The 21,329-nt window shown below is 41.0% G+C and overlaps 2 protein-coding genes across 3 annotated transcripts in view; both read left to right on the top strand.

Annotated features, from left to right (window-relative positions):
* tcf7l1b (transcription factor 7 like 1b) overlaps nucleotides 1-13,554 on the top strand; it is a 31,083-nt gene extending 17,529 nt beyond the window's left edge. Inside the window, exons 4-12 of one of the 2 annotated variants that reach the window (XM_026322038.2) lie at nucleotides 1,295-1,378; nucleotides 8,309-8,444; nucleotides 8,607-8,709; nucleotides 9,289-9,372; nucleotides 11,241-11,384; nucleotides 11,524-11,683; nucleotides 11,768-11,875; nucleotides 12,026-12,077; nucleotides 12,650-13,554. In XM_026322038.2, the coding sequence (XP_026177823.1) occupies nucleotides 1,295-1,378; nucleotides 8,309-8,444; nucleotides 8,607-8,709; nucleotides 9,289-9,372; nucleotides 11,241-11,384; nucleotides 11,524-11,683; nucleotides 11,768-11,875; nucleotides 12,026-12,077; nucleotides 12,650-13,128 (1,350 nt within the window). In that variant the 3' untranslated portion in view covers nucleotides 13,129-13,554. Of the gene's footprint in view, nucleotides 1-1,294; nucleotides 1,379-8,308; nucleotides 8,445-8,606; nucleotides 8,710-9,288; nucleotides 9,373-11,240; nucleotides 11,385-11,520; nucleotides 11,684-11,767; nucleotides 11,876-12,025; nucleotides 12,078-12,649 lie in introns of both variants that reach the window. The other variant, XM_026322037.2, reaches the window with a different exon arrangement.
* A 4,016-nt stretch (nucleotides 13,555-17,570) lies between these two features.
* On the top strand, nucleotides 17,571-20,897 carry tgoln2 (trans-golgi network protein 2). The gene is made up of 4 exons (XM_026322307.1): nucleotides 17,571-17,775; nucleotides 18,593-19,887; nucleotides 20,227-20,310; nucleotides 20,404-20,897. Exons 1-4 carry the CDS (start codon nucleotides 17,721-17,723, stop codon nucleotides 20,407-20,409), a joined length of 1,440 nt encoding a protein of 479 aa, XP_026178092.1. The 5' UTR covers nucleotides 17,571-17,720; the 3' UTR covers nucleotides 20,410-20,897.
* The last annotated feature ends 432 nt before the right edge of the window (nucleotides 20,898-21,329 follow it).

Here is a 21,329-nt window from a genome sequence, read left to right as displayed (position 1 = left end):
GTTAGACATCCCTTTCTATATATTACTTCAGCAGTTGTGGTGGTAATTTTTTTAAGTCTAAGACACTTTTTTTTTTTGTCTTTTACGTTCATCACATGTTTGGTATTATTAAACATGCATAGAAATCCATAAGCATAATGCTATGTAAATAGCAGCCATAACATACATTGCAGAACGATAATTGCGATTGCATGGTGAGGTTGTGCAACCACCTCTAACAATTTATAGCCCATAAAGCTTACATTGTTCTGTGCAGTTTAAATAATGACCTACAGTACCTTTATGTGTCTGCACATGGGCCAGGGTGAGCAAAACATAACCTATAATATAAAACCATTTTAATTAATTTGAAATTGTACCAGGGAGAAAATCCACATGCATGACAAGCTGCTCTATCCGGTATTTAAACTGATTCATAAACCAGATGGTTGAGCCGTGCTTCTGGAGCTCTGGCTTCATGCTATCTCCATTGCTGGAGGACAAACACAAAAAAAAAAAAAAAAAATGCTCAGCTTGTTGTATTGAGCAGTAAATCACGAAAACCTCTCCTCGAGTACACAGCTCTTACTCCATGGCACAGTCGCAAAGGGATGGTCAAAAGCAATAATAAGACAAACTGTCGTGGAAATCTTTGTGACAAGCGAGAAAGAAAGAAGGAAACCAAACACTTACACAATCCTTTATGATAACTTTGATACATTTGTGAAGAATTGTGATACTGGAAGGAGGAGGGACCATGGCCCTAAGGGTCAAAAGGCCAAACCATTTGAGACTGATGGTCAGGAGTTAGCTTTGAGTCTAGAGCTCAGCCTTTTACTGCACTGTAGATGGGGCTTCCTTCCAGCTGTCTCTTCCCACCCGCTCAGCGATGGGCGCCCACAGCTGGCCTCTTGTTTTTCCTTGACAAACAGCAATTTCACAGTCCTCCACCAGCCTGTTGTGTTCACATCGCTCTCCCTGCTCTTCCCTGTGCCAGAACTCACTGTCTGACTCCAGCAGTAGTGTGGGTCTTGTACAGGTGTCTGCTGGAGATCTCTGTGGGTTTGACACCATTCAAACCATTTGTGCATACTTTAGGAAATGATGTGCTCCCACTGGTTCTGTGATTGTAAATATGAGAGGGTGATTTTTGCACATTAGACACTTTTATTTGGCATTCGGTCTCTATGTCCTGTCTATTTTTGAATACATTTTGTTAAATCATGTATATTTTGTGCTGTTATCACCGTGCCTGTTTCTGCAGCAGTGCATCTGATTTTGTGATTCAATTCTGCTCCTTTTCTCTCACCCACAGTACCTGCAGATGAAATGGCCTCTTTTGGATGTTCCCGGATCTGCAGGACTAAAAGACTCCCGTTCTCCCACGCCAGGGCATTTAGTAAGTAGACATTAGTACAAAACAAAACATAAATTTGATTATGACAAAATCAAGCACAAAAAAAACAAAAAACAAAAAAAAACATCAAAGCTGCAGCTTAAGCAATATCAATAATGGTATTGGAATTAAACTTAAATTTGCTTTGAGCATTGACAGTTTTATTATTCGTTGATCTTAAATTTGATTTCATGTGTTTTGATTGAGTGTATGCCTAAGAAAGATTTCTACCATGTTACAGCTAGTGCTGCAAATAATTAAACAAAATTTATGTAAGTGGACACAAGTAGAGTCCCATCATTTTGACTTCCTAATTTTGTGCCCCTAATAAGATATTTCCTCCAGGCTGATTTTTATGAGACGTTAACCCAATTATCAAACGTAAACTTATTGGCCCAATCAGGTAATGGCGAACCATATAAATTATTTAATAAAACTAACACTATAATGTGGTTTTTCACTGTAATGAAATTATAGTGTGCATTTAAATCTTCTGGTTCCCACTCATGCATGTACAGCTACCCCCACAACCCCCTTCCGCACCCGCAGGGCAACTGCTGAACAGCCTGTCTGTCTTTACCAAAATAACTTCACCAGAGGTTTCTCAGGTTTGAACCTCCTTGCCATTCGTGAACTTTCCCACATAGGTGTGAACTAGTTATCATGGTGTCTTGTTCTGGTTAGACAATCCAGGGCCTCAGCAGACCTGTTTGGGTTGTAGCTTTGCTGAGGGATGCGTGTTCAGAATTGAAAACATTAGATAACATGAGACCGAGAACATCTATCTTAACATATCACCTGTTTGATTGTATCAAGGCGTATTCTGGTTTGGGAAGTCACGTTAAGTAGTGCATGGAGCAGAAAGCCACTGTCACTACACTTAAGTAAAAAGAGGCATTGTGACTCAGTCCCCTGACCTTACATACCCTGGCTAGACATGCTTGCTGATTTTGTGGTTGATTCGTTTCAGCCCATAATCTTAGTGAAGTACATGACAAAGTCCTCATTGAGTGCAGCGAGTGGAAAATTGTTGAAAAGGGAACAGAGTTTGCTCATGGGAATCCAGGACAGAGCATCAGTGGAATCAATTGAAGATGTTTTACTAGAATAAATTTTGACCTGTCATTGACCCTGTTGATTTTTCTAGAGGACACAGCAGCTGCTGTGTGAAATTTTGTTGCTGCAAACTGATTTTAATTTATTTGACCAACATCTAAAATTACAGAACGCCTGACCTCACACTGTAGGGAGACACACTTAAGTGAAAAAGCCAAAACCATGAGTATGACAATAGGAATTAGGATTTAAAGGAAATGAAAGCACATTGATTGAGGTTGAATTCTCTGCTTGAATTGGTTCTGTTCTGTTCCTCAGTGGTAGCTGCTACTTTTCATGCAGCTCTGTGTTGCTTTGTTTGTGTGTGTGGCCTTCATCTCTTTGAACGTCATTAAACCAGGAAAGTCAATACAGAAAGAAACATTGTAGAAAACTGGAGAATGTGAGGAATCAAACTGTTTTTTTTTTTTTTTTTTGTTCACTGAATAAGTTTGTGTATTTAAATATATACCTTGTTTAGGTTTGGAAGAATTGCATTTTTTGGTAAACTACATCTTGCTTACCTACATACAGGTTCTATGTTTTTATCAAGGTTAATGTTTTAAAAAGAGATAAGACATGATCATTTTACTATGTTTATTGCTATTAAAGGCACAGCTGTAATGTCTGGGCAGTCCAATGCCAGATAGCTGAGGTGAAACACTTTATTTGGCATATATGAGATAACATTACTGTGTTAGAACTTATGTAACACTCTCGTGTTAAAGAAGTAGAAAAGGTAGAGAAGTTCACCGACAGTGTAACCGTTTTCATTATGTGGACTAAAAGAGGAAATCACCGTGCCTGATCTGGTGACCTGTTACCCGAGGGTCATTTGATGTGTGGCGGGAGGCTCTTATTCTGGGTATGGCGTACCCTAGGCACAGAGAATAGAAAGTGAAACACCCCACTGAGCCCTCAGCCCCCCTCTTTGGGCCAGGAGCCCACATGCCCCTCTGGTGTGCTGCTGCTGACAGAGAGCCAGGCTGATTATGTGCTCATTACTCCAGCCGAGGAGAGAGAGGGAGAGTGGGAGGGGAGCAGCAGGCTGGCTCCCCAGGCCTGCAGACTCCCCAGGCCCCAACACTGCACTAATGAGAGCAGGGGGAGCGGATGGGCACACATGGGGGGCCAGGGATTACTGCCCAGGGCCAAGAGAAGCCAGAGAGAGAGAGACCCGAGGAGAGGCAGTGAGGAGACACCAGCAGGGACTCCTGAAACAGACCTGTACTTCTGCAGTCATTTAAAATCTGACATTGTTGTTTTGGTTTCATGATTGACTGGTATGGTTTGGACTATCTGTCGAGACCTGCACATGTATATATTATATTTTATATACATGCCAACTATGCATAATGTTTACAGGATTTTGCAGTGTATCAGCTGAAAGGCCTGCTTACTCAGATACCTTTTCAGCAAGTCATCACATGAAGACAATGCTGATATTTAGATTTTTTTGTGCATATATCATTTTGCAGTCATATGTATGCTCGCAGGCATCAGTGTAATTATTGTTGATGAACTGACATTGCTTTGACATTTCTGCTACTTTTAGCAATGTGGGACAAAAGGAGATGGTGTAAAATAGAAGTCAGAGCATTCAGTGGATATGAAAGGTCTAGGAAGGACCATCATGTCACTGTGCAGATTGGGTCCATAAGGCCAGTATGCTAATCGAAGCCTGCTCTGGCCTGAGATCCTCAATAATTCAACAGACAGGTTTGTTTAGCATTCAGTTGGTATTGCTTTTGGTAGTAATGGTGGTGGGTAGTGGTGGGGTGGGAGGACAGGGAAGAAGAGAACAAGCTTTTCTATGAACATGCCACACCCCGCCATGCATACACACACACATGGAGATGTCCAGCACCCCAAAACCCCCATATCAGTGCCTGTGTTCAGCGGGCTGCCTCCTTATGAATAATACATCAAAGGCACTGCAGGGCCAGGTGATGCAGTACGGGGAACCTGTCAGCCCATCAGTAGTGACCGATCTGGACCAGGAAGGAGGAAGGAAGCAGAGGATGGCGGCTGTCAGTATTATCTGCATCTCTTACTCATCATTCGCAATGTACTGATTCACAGTCATTAACACTTTGCTGATAATGATGTCAAGGCTACGTATTTCCCTCACCGAGTTCATTCAGTCACTTGCAGCAATTTGTCCATAAGACCTATTCTCTGTGTCATTACCAGCCTCACTGTTACACTGGATTAGAAGGAGCTGTGACTCCCTAATGAGGCAGAACTGACCAGAGTGTCTGTCCCTCAGTTACTTATCAGATCCCAGCTCACTCAGTGTTCAGATATGAGCTGATCTTCACTTGACAGGGACACAAGAATAGCCTTCTTTGTCTTAATATTGTATTAGTGTTTAGAGTAATGAAGGCAATAAGGGACCTGGTCCTGACAGCATGTCATAAGTCACTTAGTCACCGAATTGTTTAAGTGAATTGAAGTGGCAAGGTCTAGGGCAGCATTCCAGAGATGCCTTTGCCTCCCTTCATGCATCTGGTGCAATCTCTACCTCGCCCTGCTGGATGACAGTTTAAGTAGAGATATTAGCTGAAAATATGCTTGTTTTTTTTCCTCCTTACTCAAAGCCATACGTATACTTGCTTTCGACCCATATTCTTTCAACAGACCTTTGACTGGGAGTCCGGTGAGATTTTCTCGTTTTGCATTAGGCCGTGAACAAGCAGGATCCATCATGAAATCAAAGGCTTTGGGAGGACTGAACTGAATACTGATCTAAAGTCTGCAGTCCTGCTGGGCCACTGCAGAGACAAGATCCTCTTCAGGAATGAAATAAGGAACCAGCACTTTGATTTCAGTCAAACTCTGAAACAATACAGACTTAGCAACATAAAATAGGTAAAATTATTGTTTTGTTAAGTGGCTGAATTGAAGAGAATGTCATGTTTACAAAGATCCTGATGTAATTTCTCCATGTTTGTGTCCATTGGTAATGTGCTGATTTTTCTCTCTCTCAAATTTATTCAGTGATCATTAATATTATTATTAAATTCAGTAATATGACTTCACTTCGCGATGTATTATTCCAACCTAGAATATAGCTACTGACCTTTTCAGAAGCAATGATCAGACAAAAAGCACACATCCGTGATGAATGGCATAGTTTCGGAGTGGTTGATTTTGAAGACATACGACACGGTTAACCCACTCTCACGTCCGCTTCCTGTTGGCGTTGACAAACAAGGCTTGAATTTCTCAGCATGCCAGGCATTCTTTTCACCCTGTCTTTCCTGGAGTTTTGAAAGGCCTCTGAGCCTCCCACCCAGAATCACCGAGCATAAAGACACACAAAGCTGCAGGGTTATTCAGTTTGTTCTAAGCTCTCTTCCCCATCGGCTGTTTGCCTAGTAACTCAATTCAGATGTGCAGGATCCAAAAACATGTTTGCTTGAATGAAATCCTCCCCTCCACCCACATTGACCAAGGACTGTGCTTTTCTTAGCAGCGTTCCAAGTTGGACAGCCAAGCGAAGTACTGCCATCTCGGCCTTTTTAGGTTCAACCCCTCTTTAAGAGACAGATATCTTTTCTTTGCATCAGCTCAGCAACGTTTTGCTGTTTTTTAAACCTTCCTCATACTACGTCCAGTCACTCTCACCAGACCAGTTCTGAGTGTTTTTACTTTCTAGCTGAGAGGTCCAGACCTGTTTGCAACAAGTGCCTCTGTGTAAAGAGCATGATTTCTGTCTGTCAATGTAGACACCGTCTGCTTCCAGTTTGTGCTTTATCCGTCGTATCCCATAGATAGAGTTTATATTTAAAACACAGCTCATGTTCCTTGTGGTTTCCTTATTACACTTTTGCTTGTGGATCATGAGACCAGACATACGAAGCTGTCATGGGCCAGAGGAGTATCGCCTCTACATGTGATGCAAGTGAAAGAAGGCGTTGATACATAAGTGTTTAGTTTTATGTTATGATTGAGCCATTGGTTTAGTTTTTTTTTTTTTTTTTATTTTACAGTCACATTTAATGCTCCAAGAACTCTGAAGAGTTTAATTAATTTAAATTAGATTGAAAAATATGATGCAGATTCGTTTAAAAAACAAATCTGATTTAAAGAGAGAAATTTACTTGACGAAATAACCGTCTTTATGCCTAACAGATGTGGCAGGTAGGATATGTGTCAGAATGAGTTTGAGTAGGCGCAACCTGCACACTCTGTTTTCCGCCACATTTTGTCAGACTGTTGAACTGAAAGACAGCCCGGAGTTGAAAGTAGTGCTTTCAAACTTCGAAATCTGTTTAGAGCACACGATTGGTGTATTCCAGGATATGAATAATTAATAGACATCATTTCAAATTCTCACTGAACTCCTTCCCAAAATGTGTTGGCACCCAGGTCTAGAGGTCTCAAACAGCCCTCACAATATAGGGAAATTTCAGGCATATTGTACATGAAGTAGAACAACAAAGCACAACTCAAATATACATGACATGTGGGACCTGGGATTTCAGTCAAGCAAGTCAACATCATTTCTGCCATGAAGTTTTAGTAAAGCCTTTCTGTGAAATCATGTTCTCTACAAATACGTTGATGTTACATGCTCTCTGAAGAAACTGAACAGGTCCTGAGAAACGTGATCTTAATATAGCCATCTTAAACACCACTGCACTTTTTCCTCACTCCGTGTAGCATTAGTAGAATTAAAGTATATTTTAAACATGGGAGAAAGTAATTTTCCAAAGATTTAAAAGGAGGAAAAGGTTGGGCCTTCCTTTAAAAAAAAGTGGCAGAAAAAAAAAAAAAAAGCAAAGATTCGGAACAATTCTAAGCAGCATGAAGCAAGAGAGTATACAGAAGTCTCAATGCAAACCTTGTTCCCTAGCAGACCATGTTGGAGAGAGACGAGAGGTTGAGAAGGGGGTTGGGAGGGATATTGAAGAAAGGTTAGCCTGGACGAACAAGACTCCTTTCTCCCCCCCACCGCTTGACCCTCCCATGTGACAAGTTGAGCCAACAAGTGCTCCATTCAGCCAGGCAGCCAGGGGAAATGACTGTGAGCCTGAGCGCTGCCTAATGAAAGTAGAGACGCTGGTTGTTATTATTATTGTCTTCATCATCCTCGTCGTAGTTGTAATGTCAGATCTCAGCAAGAATCTGCACTTGCAAAATTTTGTTGGAACAGGTAAAACATTCACTGGGTGTAAAAGGTTCGGCTTCATCGCTATGGTCTTCACTGCTTACCTTAGGTTATACAGAATTTGAAATGTTTTTCTCTAGTGGGTGATCTATGGTGTAACACAGCAGTGTAATCCACCCATGGGTGTCTGCTTGGTCCAATCAAATGACTGCTGTCAGACAGAGTGGGGGATGATGTCGCCAGTTGTTTATGAGTGTTTGGTTTACCTTAGCCTGATTGTGTTTGTTTGTGGCTTCTTGGTGTGACTTTTGGAGTCAGTGGCACCGTTGTTTTTCTTGTTGGACTGAACAAACAGTTCTCTCCTTAGCTAAATGACCATAATGGTCTTGGCATGTGTCTGCAAGGCTTTTTTAGTGTTCCTTGGTGTGGGTCCAGATTGCATCACAGGGCTGGTCACATGCACAGACTGTGATGTTTACCATGGAGGGCATTCACACATTATGGCCTATTTACTCCATGTATTTCTTCTGAACAATGGCCAACAGAAATCATATACACTGTGTAATATTGGATAGTAATTTGCTTGTTTCAGTTATAAGCTTAACAGCTTTGATGAATCACTTCTCTCAGTATGTGTCAGACACCTGTTGCATGCTGGTCACATGCTGTTCATAAATTCTTTTTTTCTGTTCTCTTGTTTTTTTTTTTCTTCACATCACCAGTCCAATAAAGTGCCCGTGGTGCAGCATGGCCACCATGTCCACCCACTGACACCCCTTATCACCTACAGCAATGAACACTTCTCCCCCGGCACGCCGCCATCACACCTTTCCCCTGAGATCCTCGACCCAAAGACAGGTAAGGTCTGATGGGCGGATACTGATTCACTTTACTCTACAGTACATCTTGAAGAAAGTGAAACTCTACATAAAATCTATCAGTAGTATTAAAAGGTGGCTGGGAAAGAATTTAGGTTTGTCTTTTTTAAAAGCTGGTTTGTCCTGTTCTTGGCGTCTGCAGGTATTCCGAGGACACCTCATCCATCGGAGCTCTCTCCATACTACCCTTTGTCTCCGGGTGCTGTTGGTTCTATCGCACACCCTCTGAGCTGGCTCATGCCACAGTAAGTTTCTTTTACTGTCAGCTGTCCACACAGCCAGGTGTGTCCTAAACATGTATAAACTGAATATGTTGATGGTTATGATTTTTTTCTAAATGTTACATTAACATGCTCTTACCTCAAAATGTCGGACAGATATCTCAAATCGTTTTGTTTGCAATAGTTTGTTTTGCGGGTATGTTCATTTGCTGTGAGGTTGCATGTCGTCGCACCACAGTGTGATGGGTTATAACTACTTGTGAGATAAAAAGCACATTTTTGGATCAGGTTCAAATCAAGACGCAAGAAGGAAAACTGGAAAAACCTCATATTTTTGCTTAAAGCAATGTCTGATTTTTATGTTTGGTTGTCTAAGTGCAGGTGCACCAATAATAAATTAAACACTTGAGTTTACTAGGAGGAATTTATAAACATTTATTGGTTTATGCTACAGGTCTTGTAATGAATTGCAGTGGTGCTGCTCCACAGGCAGGGGATTTGAGTTGATGAGTAGCGGATTAGTACCGGTGGGTTAGCTGTCAGCTGTGTTTGATCGACCTCACACCAGAGCTTTAGCTCACTGTGTTTCCCTCTGTCTCTAAGGCAGGGCCAGCCCATGTACTCCATCCCTCCAGGCGGATTTCGTCACCCCTATCCAGCGCTTGCAATGAATGCATCCATGTCCAGGTGAGCAGATCATGTTCAGTAACACACCCACACTCGGAAAGGGAGACATTTAATATAAGCTGCTTCCATACGTGCTGTAATCACATTTCTCCTACTGTGCTTTCTTTGAGACTGCAGGTAAATGACTGGTGTGTAGTTTTAAACTCTCACAATACACAAAAATCCTGTTTTGAATGGTTGATTAATATCTATTATCTATTAATGTATATATCAATCACATAAATGTAGGATACAGGAAAAAAATAAATAACTGAATCATACTTTTTAACAAAACACTGTCAGATCACAGACGGCCACTGTTGTCAGGACTACAAAGGGATGTGAGGTCTAAGTCTATCACAGACAAGTTCAGCTTCCTAAATAGAGAATTTAATAATTGACATTCAGCACTCCTCTCCTGTCTTTTCTCTCAGAGCTAAACTTCTGTGGTCAGGCCAGTGTTCACACACACACACACACACACGCACACACACACACACAGCAGCAAGATGAAAGGGCTGAGAATCGATTAGGACAAATCAAAGCTCATCTGAACCTACACGTCCCATCAGAATAAGCTCTCTGACCCTCTGTCAAATTTGGAAAGATTTGTAGAGAGCCTTCCGGTGTTAGTATGAGATGAAATATTCAGAAGGGTCTCTGTGATCGATATCATGTGTAGTTCCAGATGAACTCACAACAATAACAACAAACCTCATGTAAGTTTTTATACTCTTTAAGGCGTCACATTTAGTGCATGCCAACACTCCCACCAGTCTGTATAATTTCAACTGTGGCATTTCATGACAACAGGCTGTTGTCATGAATATGTTTCTGAGTGAGGCTTGTACAATGTAATATTATTTTAAAATCATTTGTTAATCACAGACAATAAGATAAAAAAAAAATTAATTAGAATTATTATAATAAATAATCCAGCAAGTAAGAATTTATCATCACTACTTGAAGCAACATAAAGTTATTCACTGGGGATTAAGCAGGATGTTTACACATTTAGTTTATAGTTTAGGTTTATTACTAAGGGAATGATGCGATCTCCTTGTATATACAGTGTAAATAATTAAGCATGTGAAGAAAATTCAAAGATAAATATCAATTCTTAATTAGAGCTGTATTAGACCATATGTATTTAGAAACTTTAGGTTGTTTTCAGTCGTATAGTGAATATTGAGTGAGGAGTCAAAACAAGCTTTCACCTGTCCTGCAATTCTCCTGTGCCAGGCGCCTCAGTATGTAAGTTAACACTGTGTTGGTCCGCACTTTGTTGTTATATTGTAAGATAAAGCACTGGACTCACCTAATGCAAATACAAGGTTATATTGTGCATTGTCTCCCGTGAGAGTCTGTGTAATATCTGAAAAGACTTAAAATAGAGGAATTTTCCTAACTAAGATTAACTAGAGGGGTGTGTGATAGGGGGGTATCCATACTGTATGGAGCTCATTTTGCCCTTTTGTCCATTACAATGCTCCATTGTATTAACAATTGGAAATTGAGAGAGACACTTTGTAAAGGTGTTCTGTGTGAACGGCTGTCAGAACGCTCCCCGTGGTCTGGAGCGCGGTAAGGAAAATGGTTTCAGGTGTCACGGCCATGCTGTTGCCATGGTAACAACACACTCCACTTTTCTCCAGCCATTGCTGAATAAAGGGGCTTTTGAAAAAGTCTTTATTTGATCAAAAAGCGAGCATGTAACTCATTGTGTGTATGAATTTGGTCTAGACAGACGCAGTAGGCATAGTGGATTTCACCTGGAGGGTTAGGCAGAGCAGTAATGCGTCATGTTAGCTGAACCTTTTCTTGTCAGGTTAAGAGAGAACGGCTGTTAAACACGACTGTTAAAACGTTGCCTTCTTTTGCCCTCTCAGCTTGGTGTCCAGCCGTTTCTCTCCTCACATGGTGACTCCGCCACCGCACAGCCTCCACCAGACCGGCATTCCTCATCCTGCCATCGTCTCCCCGGCCATCAAGCAGGAGCCTAGTGGCGACAACATCAGCCCCTCAATGCATGCGTAAGGACAATTAAAATAATAATCAGAGCTTGCTTTATGTTGCTGCACTTTGTTTACCCTGGTTTGCTATCATTCATCAGTACCACTCCACCACTGACGCTTTATTAACAAGCATCTTTTTCATGTTTTGGATTAGCAGGAAATCTCCTGTTCCTCCCAAGAAAGAAGAGGACAAGAAGCCTCATATCAAGAAGCCTCTGAATGCTTTCATGCTGTATATGAAGGAGATGAGAGCCAAAGTAGTGGCAGAGTGCACTCTGAAAGAGAGCGCTGCCATCAACCAGATCCTTGGAAGACGGGTAAGTAGCACAGACACAGAAGTCTGTAACTATCTTGGTGTGTGTGTTTAGCAGTCCTTTGATATATACTGTCTTTGTCCACAGTGGCATTCCCTGTCAAGAGAGGAGCAAGCCAAATACTATGAGCTCGCCAGAAAAGAGAGGCAGCTCCACTCCCAGCTCTACCCAGGATGGTCAGCACGAGATAACTATGTGAGTAGGACATTTCCATCTGCTCTTGTATCAGACAGTATCTCACTAGATTCGGTTAAATGTAACTGCATCAGTTAAATATACAGTAGTAACAGCACTGTTGGTCACATAAGCTGAATTTTACTGTGGTGGTTTGATTTTACTCTGCAGGGAAAGCGGAAAAAGAGAAAGAGAGAGAACAAACAAGACTCAAAACCAGAAGGTAAGAAGCTTTTCCTCCCTGAGCACCTTTATTTGTTTTCTTCATAAAGTAGAATATGAAAGAAAAACTATACAAACTAACAAGCACGTGCAACATGGGTCAGTGCACCTTTATTCTATTATTTTTTATCTCCCTTTTTTCATTTTAGCATGGATTCTTTTCCTCACTAACACTAACTTCTTTCCCTGCTTTTATACTTTGGCAAGCAGCTTATGAGGTTCAGTGCTAATAGTGGCAGGTATGTCTGCTTTAGTGCAACCAAGCAACTCTTAATTTGCCCAAAATAAAAAAAGCTATCCACACTGCAGTGCATATTTTAACGTAGTGTGTCATGTTCTTTTTTGTTTCATTGTTGCATACCATCTGAATATGTTTCACATCCTGTTTCATTCTAGTTAGTATGTTTTCGAGTTGATTTGTACATGTCATTCTTCAGAACCTTCACTGCCACCGTCTTCACTGTTTTAATAATCACTCGTTCACTTCTGTCACCAGCATTAGGGGACTTGAACCAGATTCAAAGCCAGAAACATATCCATAATTCAGCTTCTTCATTTCTTTGTTTTCCCCAGACTTCTCGATAAGAAGCAAGAAGCAGTGTGTGCAGTACCTGCCCTCAGAAAAGATGTGTGACAGCCCTGCGTCATCCCACGGCAGCATGCTGGACTCGCCAGCCACTCCGTCTGCAGCCTTGGCCTCCCCGGCTGCTCCCGCCGCCACTCACTCAGAGCAGGCCCAGCCGCTATCACTCACCACCAAACCAGAGGGACGCATGCACCACCACTTCTCCCTTCCTGGGAAGGCTTCTGGATCCACATCCTCATCTTCCTCCTCCTCCTCTTCCTCCTCCTCCCAACCCACCATCTCCCTCCCACTTGGTACTTCAGGTAGCCAGTCGACCACACCCATCCTCACCCGGCCAATTCCCTTCACCTCTCTGCACCCCTCCATGCTCTCTCCTCCTTCCCCTTTCCATCAGGCAGCCCTGCACTCCCATCATGCCCTGTTCCAGTCACAGCCCCTCTCCTTGGTTACCAAACCAACTGAATGAATCCACAAAGTCAATTTTCTCCCATTTATTTGTGCTGTATATTGCTTTTCTTTAAAATAGGTATTAGAACAACTTTTTTTCTAAATAATGAAAAGGAGGAAATACTATTGGTCAATATTTGACTGTCTCCTTTTCTACATCTCTCAATGAAACAAAATGTATTTTTTGTAAAGTTTACTGCAGAACTGGTTTCTTTTCGATGCATTTATCCAATGAACTTCTTGTATGAAAGAAGCAATGTACATAACGTTTCTTTATAAAAACAAAAAGGAACAAAAACATGTTTTCTTTTTAGCCAAAACGTGATTAATGTTAGTATTAAGTTTAAGTCATAGTACTGGCCAATAATTGCAGGCCCTTTTTCAATTCACGAGTGTGTGTCCCTTCTTTGACATGTTAAATAAACATTTGAAATTGTTTCATAAATGAAATGTCTCAGTCTGTATTTTCAGGTGCATTCGGGTTGATTTTTTGGTTTAATATGGAGAGGCCACACTGGAACTGACTACAAGTCTTTTTAACACCTGTCAATATTTTGGGCTTGTGTTATGCTTTAGTTATAAACATAAAAACTTTGCTGATGACGGCAAAGTGTTTAATGTTTTAATAAAGAAGAATTAGGCTAACCACTCTGGAAAACGAACGCCTGAACCAGGGTAACAAAATTTGAATCCCAAAATAAATACAAATAAAAAAGAAAAGAATAGACATCTGCTACTTCTTGGAAAACAGGATCCCACAACAATGACAAAAAGCAGGTCAGCTCCATCCCAGCACAGCGAACCCTACTCGGGTTTCCTGTTCCTCTTGCACTTTTATTGCATCTTTATTCACCGTTTGGCACACTGCTTAGGCTTTAATTAACTCGGAGGTAATGGGATGGAGCCCCTGGGACCTCATTAGGCATTTCAATTACTGAAAAATACACAAGGTAGGTTACAGTTTTTGGTGGCTTTGGAGATGAGGAGTAATGCCAGGGATGGACCAATTATGTCAGAGTAGGGGGGGGACTGGCAGGGACAAGCCCACTGATGCAAATCCCCTGCTGCTGTCTTGGAGAATTAACTAAAATCTTACCTACAAGAAGTTTAACTATATAGTAATGTGAAATGTTAGTTTTCAACAATTTTCGAGCAATTGGAACATTCAGCAAATACATTTTACTAAAAGAGGTGATTTTCCAGATAGTATACAGCAATTATGATTAGCTAGGTAGGATTTTACTGAGTGTTACTGGCCAGATATTAATTATCATGACTTTACTGGTCATTGTGACAGAATCAAAGGTCAGTGTCAGAAAACAAAATTACCTCTCTGGCAGACAGTCTCTTAAAACTGCAGACAGGTGGCCTGAGGATGTGTTTCCGTTTTGGGTCCCCAAGTTGAGACAGCAAACTGTCAAGTCTTCCCCGCTATGTTTTAAGAGATCATTAGCAATAATAAGGCTTTGCTTGTTTGCCGTTCAATCTTACATCATTCCAGGCACAAACCACACAGTCGATGGTGCCATGGCTGCCGACTCTGAGCCACTTCACCAACCTGTCAGTGAAATTACAGGTAATGAGTTGTCAAAACAGCCAGCAAATCTGTCTCCTCAAGGCCATACATCTAGTGCAATGTTCAGTTCTCCTAAGACAGTACCCTTATAATGAAACTCAGTCTCCAAGTGAATGACTTTAAATATTCTAGTTGTTCCAGGTTGTTCTTCAGGTAAATATTTTTTCCGTACTTGTGCCGGCTTATTTTTGTCATTTTGGGGGTTTTTTTATTCATGGAAACCCCATGAAATCTTAATTATGATTATTACACGCTCTGTGTTTTAAACAAGATAGCTATTTTAAACACAGTAAAATATCTGTTATCTTAGTTCCCATGCTCCGCTCAAAATGTTAACATGCCACTGTTTATCACTAATAACGTATCAGGCTGCTGTTCCACTCAACATCTGCCATGTAAGCACGAGGTCAGATTTAATACATGGTAATTTTTGCTCATTAAATTCTTCCAATCTCTTGCCAAGGATCTTTTTGGGGCCTTCCTTTGATGTTGAATTTATTCCAGGTTAACCCTTTGATAGTGCACACGTGTAATATTGCACCTAGAACTGTAATTTGAGAAGTCACCAACACTTAGAAAAACCCTGCATCCACAGATATACACACCCATCAGCATCATTAAAGTCTGAATCCACTGAATCCACTCAGCAACTATCAACACAGATGGTTAAAACTAATCAAAACAGACTGACCCTATAGCTCCAATTGATGCCATGACCTTATATTCCTGCTAATAAGAGGATGCTGTGCTTGCATAACATGTGGTTTCTCACGTCACATTAATTGATTTTGTTTCTGTAACATTCATTGAGCTTAGCAAAACTCAGCTGGTGCTTTTGTGAAGATAGGTACAGCTGGCTGTGAGCTTAAGAACCTCCTCAATGTATTATTCATACCCATTTGACCTTAAAAATAGAAATGCAAATAGGTGTCAAGAATCAGAAGTATCACTGGACTTTTCAAATGTCAAATAGCCTGTCACAATTAAGACATATTCATTACAGGAGCTCACAGGTCTCCCACACCCAGCTGAGATGTAAAACAGCACCAATTAACATTTGGATCATTATCTCACCTCTAAATCTACTGCACAACTCCAGCTCTAATTCCTATTATATTGTTGCATACAGCACCCAGGGTGCTCAAGTGTAAAGTTTAATGACTTTATGCTAATTATTTTATTTATTACACATACCAAGTAATCTGGTGTCATGATGTGCATTTCTCATTGTTTTAAAAAAAATTGCACCGTATATCAATACTGCCATCTGCTGATATGGTCAAAAACTGACAAACTACCTCATGTGAAGTAAATATCCCCATCAAGTCAGGACCCAACCTGGGTCAGTGAGAACTACTCTATTTCTACTCTATTCTGGAGGTGGATTCTTGGGGGGGGGGGGAAATCTTGTATACTGCTAAATATGATGTTTACTTCTTCTCATCAGTGCTCCCTTTACCTTCACAAGTTCAGGTCAGCTGAGTACAATGGGCTCAAAGTTAGTACAATAGGAGGATGTCGGTCTCACATACGGTAGCATCTGTATCTGAATCTAAATATTTGGCCTCCCTTTGTTTGCACATGAGCCAATCGAATCAAACAAAAAAATGCAGCCATGGAAGTAAAGTCCTGCAACCAGGTCAGCTGACTCAAATGTGAAAACAGGTTTTGCTTCACCTCGTCATACTTGATTTTCCTTTAGAACATATACATGAATATTTGTAGGCATATGTGGAGGAAATGGGCAGTGATGATTACTGAAAAGAGGAAGAAGAATTTTACATGTTATGTGTTCAAACAGTCCTTAAAACAACGAATGGTACAAAAAACATTTTGATCACATACTGAAGACATTTAGGAGTGTGTCCACCAGAGACAACTACAGCACTACTGTTAAAGTGTTACACTATAACCTGTCTAGTTGTTTTCTAATGTGGAGAGTTGATTTCATGTTGCTGAGCTGGGAGCTGCACCACCAAATAAAATCTGAATGTATTTTGGCTGTGATAAGTGGTGAAAAGTAAATTCTGGCATTTCCTTTTTATTGAAATCTTAAAAAGATAAATTGTGTTTAAAAAAAAACAGAGAAGCCTATAGTATGTTGCTGACAGTGAATCCGACAAATAATTATGCTGCTCTTGCTCTTGTCTAATCTCCAATCCATCAACTTTACAAACATTATAAGCAAAATTTCTTGTGTTTGTTTACTGTAACACATATGTGTCAAAAATAGGCCTGCTGAGTTTTGCTTTGTTTTTTGAAACAGTTGACTTTGTTCCATAATACTTTTAATTTTAGGTCTATAGGATCTTTCCAAAAAAGAAAAAAAAATGTTGGGTCCATTTGTTGAGATTGTCTCATTTCCAAATCACAAATTCTCCCAACCACAAACCAAAGAGACAAGTCTCTACAGCTACAGCTTACATACTGGTGCTTTTGATCTCCTTGAACAATTTATCCTGAAACTAAAAGATGTTGCTTTTCAATAGCCATTCATCTCTGCCCAAAGGTCAAGTCTAAATGCTCTCAATCCCACGTTATGTTCTTTGCCACTCTACAGTCAATAGCCACCTAAGGTTAGTAATGTGTTGCTCACTTAGGGCGCCTGTGCAGTCTCTAACATAGGTTGGCAGCTTTAGCACACAGGTTTCCAAAAATACTGCTGGTGTTTGTGCTTCATTGGCCCTCCTGAGGGGGGTTCTTTATGTGGGCTACCTTAGGTAGTGTTGCCAACTGAGGATGCTGGCACCACACAATAAATACACAATACACATCAACACTGGACCAGCACTCCCGCCTGCCAAGTTACAGCAGCTGTTATACTCCGCCTGCAGGTGGCAGCAAACCTACGGTTGTGTTTTCTCCCGCAGAAGAAGAGCAGGCTGATTTGTACACGGAAGCAGGAAGAGGACTTGTCATAATCGTCCAACCTGTCAACTTGGATTTGTCAACGCGGATTGAGTCGTGAGCACAGAGGAGAGACGAGAGACTAATGGTTTGGATTTAGGTTGTGTTTTGGTTGGTGTGCGGACACAATGAGAACGACTCCCCTGGTACTCACAACAATTCTGTGTTGGTGCCTGGTCACAGGTGAGTGGGCTTTTGCTGTTTCTGCCTCCTTTTGACTCTTCATTGCCAGAGAAATGCTGGACGAAGCTAACCCTTAGACACCAACCCTCACAACTGCAGCACAAATACCAACGTTGTCCTAATTAAATGCACAAACAACCAGTGCTTTTATTCTGAAATCAGCCTGGGCCCAGCTTTGTGCTGCTGTGTTAATTAAAGTGTGATTATTTCAGCAGCTCAACCTTATCTGGGATTACACAAAGAGGTCATTTATATGGGCCGTAGCTGGAGGCAGAAATATGGAAATATGTCATAGCAGGACAGGCACAGGTGTAATTAATATTAACATAAGATAAGAGGAGATAAGAAAACCTTTATTTGTCCCACAATGGGACATTGCATCTGTCAACATTAAAATCACTACAATTACTGTGTTCCTGGTTCGCCTTCAGTCGGAGACTTGTGCTACACTGTTCTTGATCTCCTCTCATTACCTTCTCCTCTCTAAGTCGCTGCCCCAAAAAAGACATAAAAGTAAGATAAGGTGAGATAAACTTGATTAATCCCAGAAGGGAAATTAAGGAAAAATGTCTAAAAATAAAAATGGCCAAGAGAATAATAATGATATTTGTTCTAAACCAATCAGCTGTAACATTTTGACCACCTGCCTGCTTAAGTAGGAATCAGAGCTGCAGATGGTTGGGAGTAATGTCACTCTGCAATTCAGTGCACATCCTTCATAGTTTCATAGAGTCCACATTTATGTCATTCAGTTAAAAATATATGTAAAATGAATGAAACCTATTATTTTTATTTATTGTTTGTTTATTTATTACAGTGGTTCCAGCACAAGCCAAAAGCTTACCAGGCTCTACTGAACCCAAAGGGACAGACAAGCATGTGGATGACAACAGCAAAACAGCAAAAGATCAGCAAAATCACCTTGATCAAGAGAAACAGAATGAGTCAAAGGTGAAATCCACAGATCACAGTACTACAAACAACCTGGCGAATGACGAAAAACAGTTTAAAGCAGGATCCACTGCAGATAAAGTTCCAAACAAGCCTGAAGAGTCAGCAGAGAAGGGGAAGCAGCCAGAAGGAACGGACATCCAGGGACAAGGCACCAAGACGACAAAACCAGAAGAGAAAGTGAGGAATGACAATTCAGAAGGAGAGGGAACTAATAAGGCAAATTCAAAAGGAAATGAAGACAAGAACGAAACTCCAGAAGGACAGAAGGACAAGAAGAAAAATCCAGGAGAGAAAGTCAAAAAGGAAACTCAAGAGAAAAACGAGATAAAAGGACAGGAAGAGAAGAAGGAAACTACGGAAGGAGAGGAAAACGAGAAAGAACCTGCAGAAGGAGGGGAACCCGAGAAGGAAACTACGGAAGGCGGGGAACACGAGAAAGAACTTGCGGAAGGAGGGGAACACGAGAAGGAAACTACGGAAGGAGAGGAACACGAGAAGGAAACTACGGAAGGAGAGGAACACGAGAAAGAACCTGCGGAAGGAGGGGAACACGAGAAGGAAACTGCGGAAGGAGGGGAACACGAGAAGGAAACTGCAGAAGGAGGGGAACACGAGAAGGAAACTGCAGAAGGAGGGGAACACGAGAAGGAAACTGCAGAAGGAGGGGAACACGAGAAGGAAACTGCAGAAGGAGGGGAACACGAGAAGGAAACTGCAGAAGGAGGGGAACAGGAGAAGGAAACTGCAGAAGGAGAGGAACAGGAGAAGGAAGCTGCAGAAGGAGAGGAACACGAGAAGGAAGCTGCAGAAGGAGAGGAACACGAGAAGGAAGCTGCAGAAGGAGGGGAACACGAGAAGGAAGCTGCAGAAGGAGGGGAACACGAGAAGGAAACTGCAGAAGGAGGGGAACAGGAGAAGGAAACTGCAGAAGGAGGGGAACAGGAGAAGGAAGCTGCAGAAGGAGAGGAACACGAGAAGGAAGCTGCAGAAGGAGAGGAACACGAGAAGGAAGCTGCAGAAGGAAAGGGATTTAATGAAGGTGTTCCAGAGGGAGAGGGTATGAATGATGAGGCAGAAAGCAGTCATTTCTTCGCCTATCTTGTCTCTACAGCTGTGCTAGTGGCAGTGCTTTACATCACTTACCACAACAAGCGTAAGGTGTGTGCCTCTCTAACGCATAATTCCTGTTTCTATTGACCCAGACTTGAGTTGAAAATGTTTTATGTGTATGTTTTATATGTGTGTCAGACACTGCTCTGTGCATTCTTGTTGCAACAATTGAAGATGGTAGCATCATTTTCACTAAAAAGTTCTCATATGCTGCCAGCCTGTTTTTTAGGTTAGTTAAAACTATTTATCTTAATTATCACTTGCTGTGCGGCACAGAGTGGGGCCTATATTGTTGCTGTTTTGAATATATCTATATTTTTAGCTTAGCCTTTGCACGACATTCAGCAAGTTGAAAATGTGCCAATGTCTTTTTTGTTTTTCTCCCAGATCATCGCCTTTGTTTTGGAAGGAAAAAGATCCAGATCCACACGTCGACCTAAATCCACAGAATACCAGAAGCTAGAACAGCATGTAAGTTGTTGATAAAAACAAATACGTTACCCTTTTTGAATTAAGTTACAGTATCATTTAAAATTATGCTTTAAACTCTCCATTTTCTTTCAGATGTGATCGCAAGTTGTTTGGAAACCATTGTCTCAGCCGCTGAATACACTGTGGTTTTTGTGAGAACAGGGCGAGTGGATACTGGGGTTAAATATTTTCTTGGTGTTCTCTGCATTGATTTCATCTTGTGGTAAATGGGCATTGTTCTGCTTTGTACCTTTAGATGCTTATTGCATGACTATGCAGATGACACTGTTGCCTTATTGAATGAAATAATGAAATGCAGTGAAGGTAAGATCAGCATGCTCTTTGCACTTGTCATTATTCCACTTTTTTCAGGCAATCTTGCAATTTGACCTGACTAAGGTCATGACTCAGGATAATTCAGTAGCAGATGAAAATATGAATGGTTTGGTTACCAGTGATTGCACTGTGTCCCTAAGCAAGCCATGTGAATCATTGTGAAATAGTAGCTTTGTAAAATTTCTGTGTGGATGTTTTAATTGTCTTTTGAGATAAAATGTTTCGAAATTCTATTAAATGTTCAAAAGTAACACAGTGGGATTTCTGATTGTGATTACAACCATATGCTTTTGGCCAGATGAATGTAATAGAAACCTTTATTTCAGAATGAGATACCGTCACAGTAGTTTCCAACAATAACTTCTTGAATGCTGTGGCTTTAAAATGGTGAACAGGTAAAATATATGTTGAAAATAATAAGTTAAAATGATTCAACATTGATGAAAAAGATCAGCACCACTCTTATATCTGCTTGGTAAGTATTACATTATAGCCAGCTGGTCAGCTTAGCCTAGCATAAAGACTTGGAACTAATAAAGATAGCCCAGCTAACATCCACCTTCCAACACCTTTTAATGAAGAAGTATTAGTCTGTCTTTGTACTTTTTAATCCATGCAAAACACTGAGGTGGTAGATAACAGCTGGACATACTTAGTGAACCAACATGAGAGTGGTATTGACC

Source organism: Mastacembelus armatus, chromosome 9 (assembly GCF_900324485.2).
Source record: "Mastacembelus armatus chromosome 9, fMasArm1.2, whole genome shotgun sequence".
In the NCBI taxonomy this organism is placed as follows: domain Eukaryota; kingdom Metazoa; phylum Chordata; class Actinopteri; order Synbranchiformes; family Mastacembelidae; genus Mastacembelus; species Mastacembelus armatus.
Note: the sequence above shows the minus strand (reverse complement) of the source record. Positions and strands in the feature narration are given on the sequence as shown.

Excerpts from the sequence above, each read along its gene's own strand:
- tgoln2 (XM_026322307.1), top strand. The coding sequence starts at position 17,721 with ATGAGAACGACTCCCCTGGTACTCACAACAATTCTGTGTTGGTGCCTG. Across the intron at positions 17,776-18,592 it reads GTGTTGGTGCCTGGTCACAG|TGGTTCCAGCACAAGCCAAA; the intron begins GTGAGTGGGCTT and ends TATTTATTACAG. Across the intron at positions 19,888-20,226 it reads CTTACCACAACAAGCGTAAG|ATCATCGCCTTTGTTTTGGA; the intron begins GTGTGTGCCTCT and ends TTTTTCTCCCAG.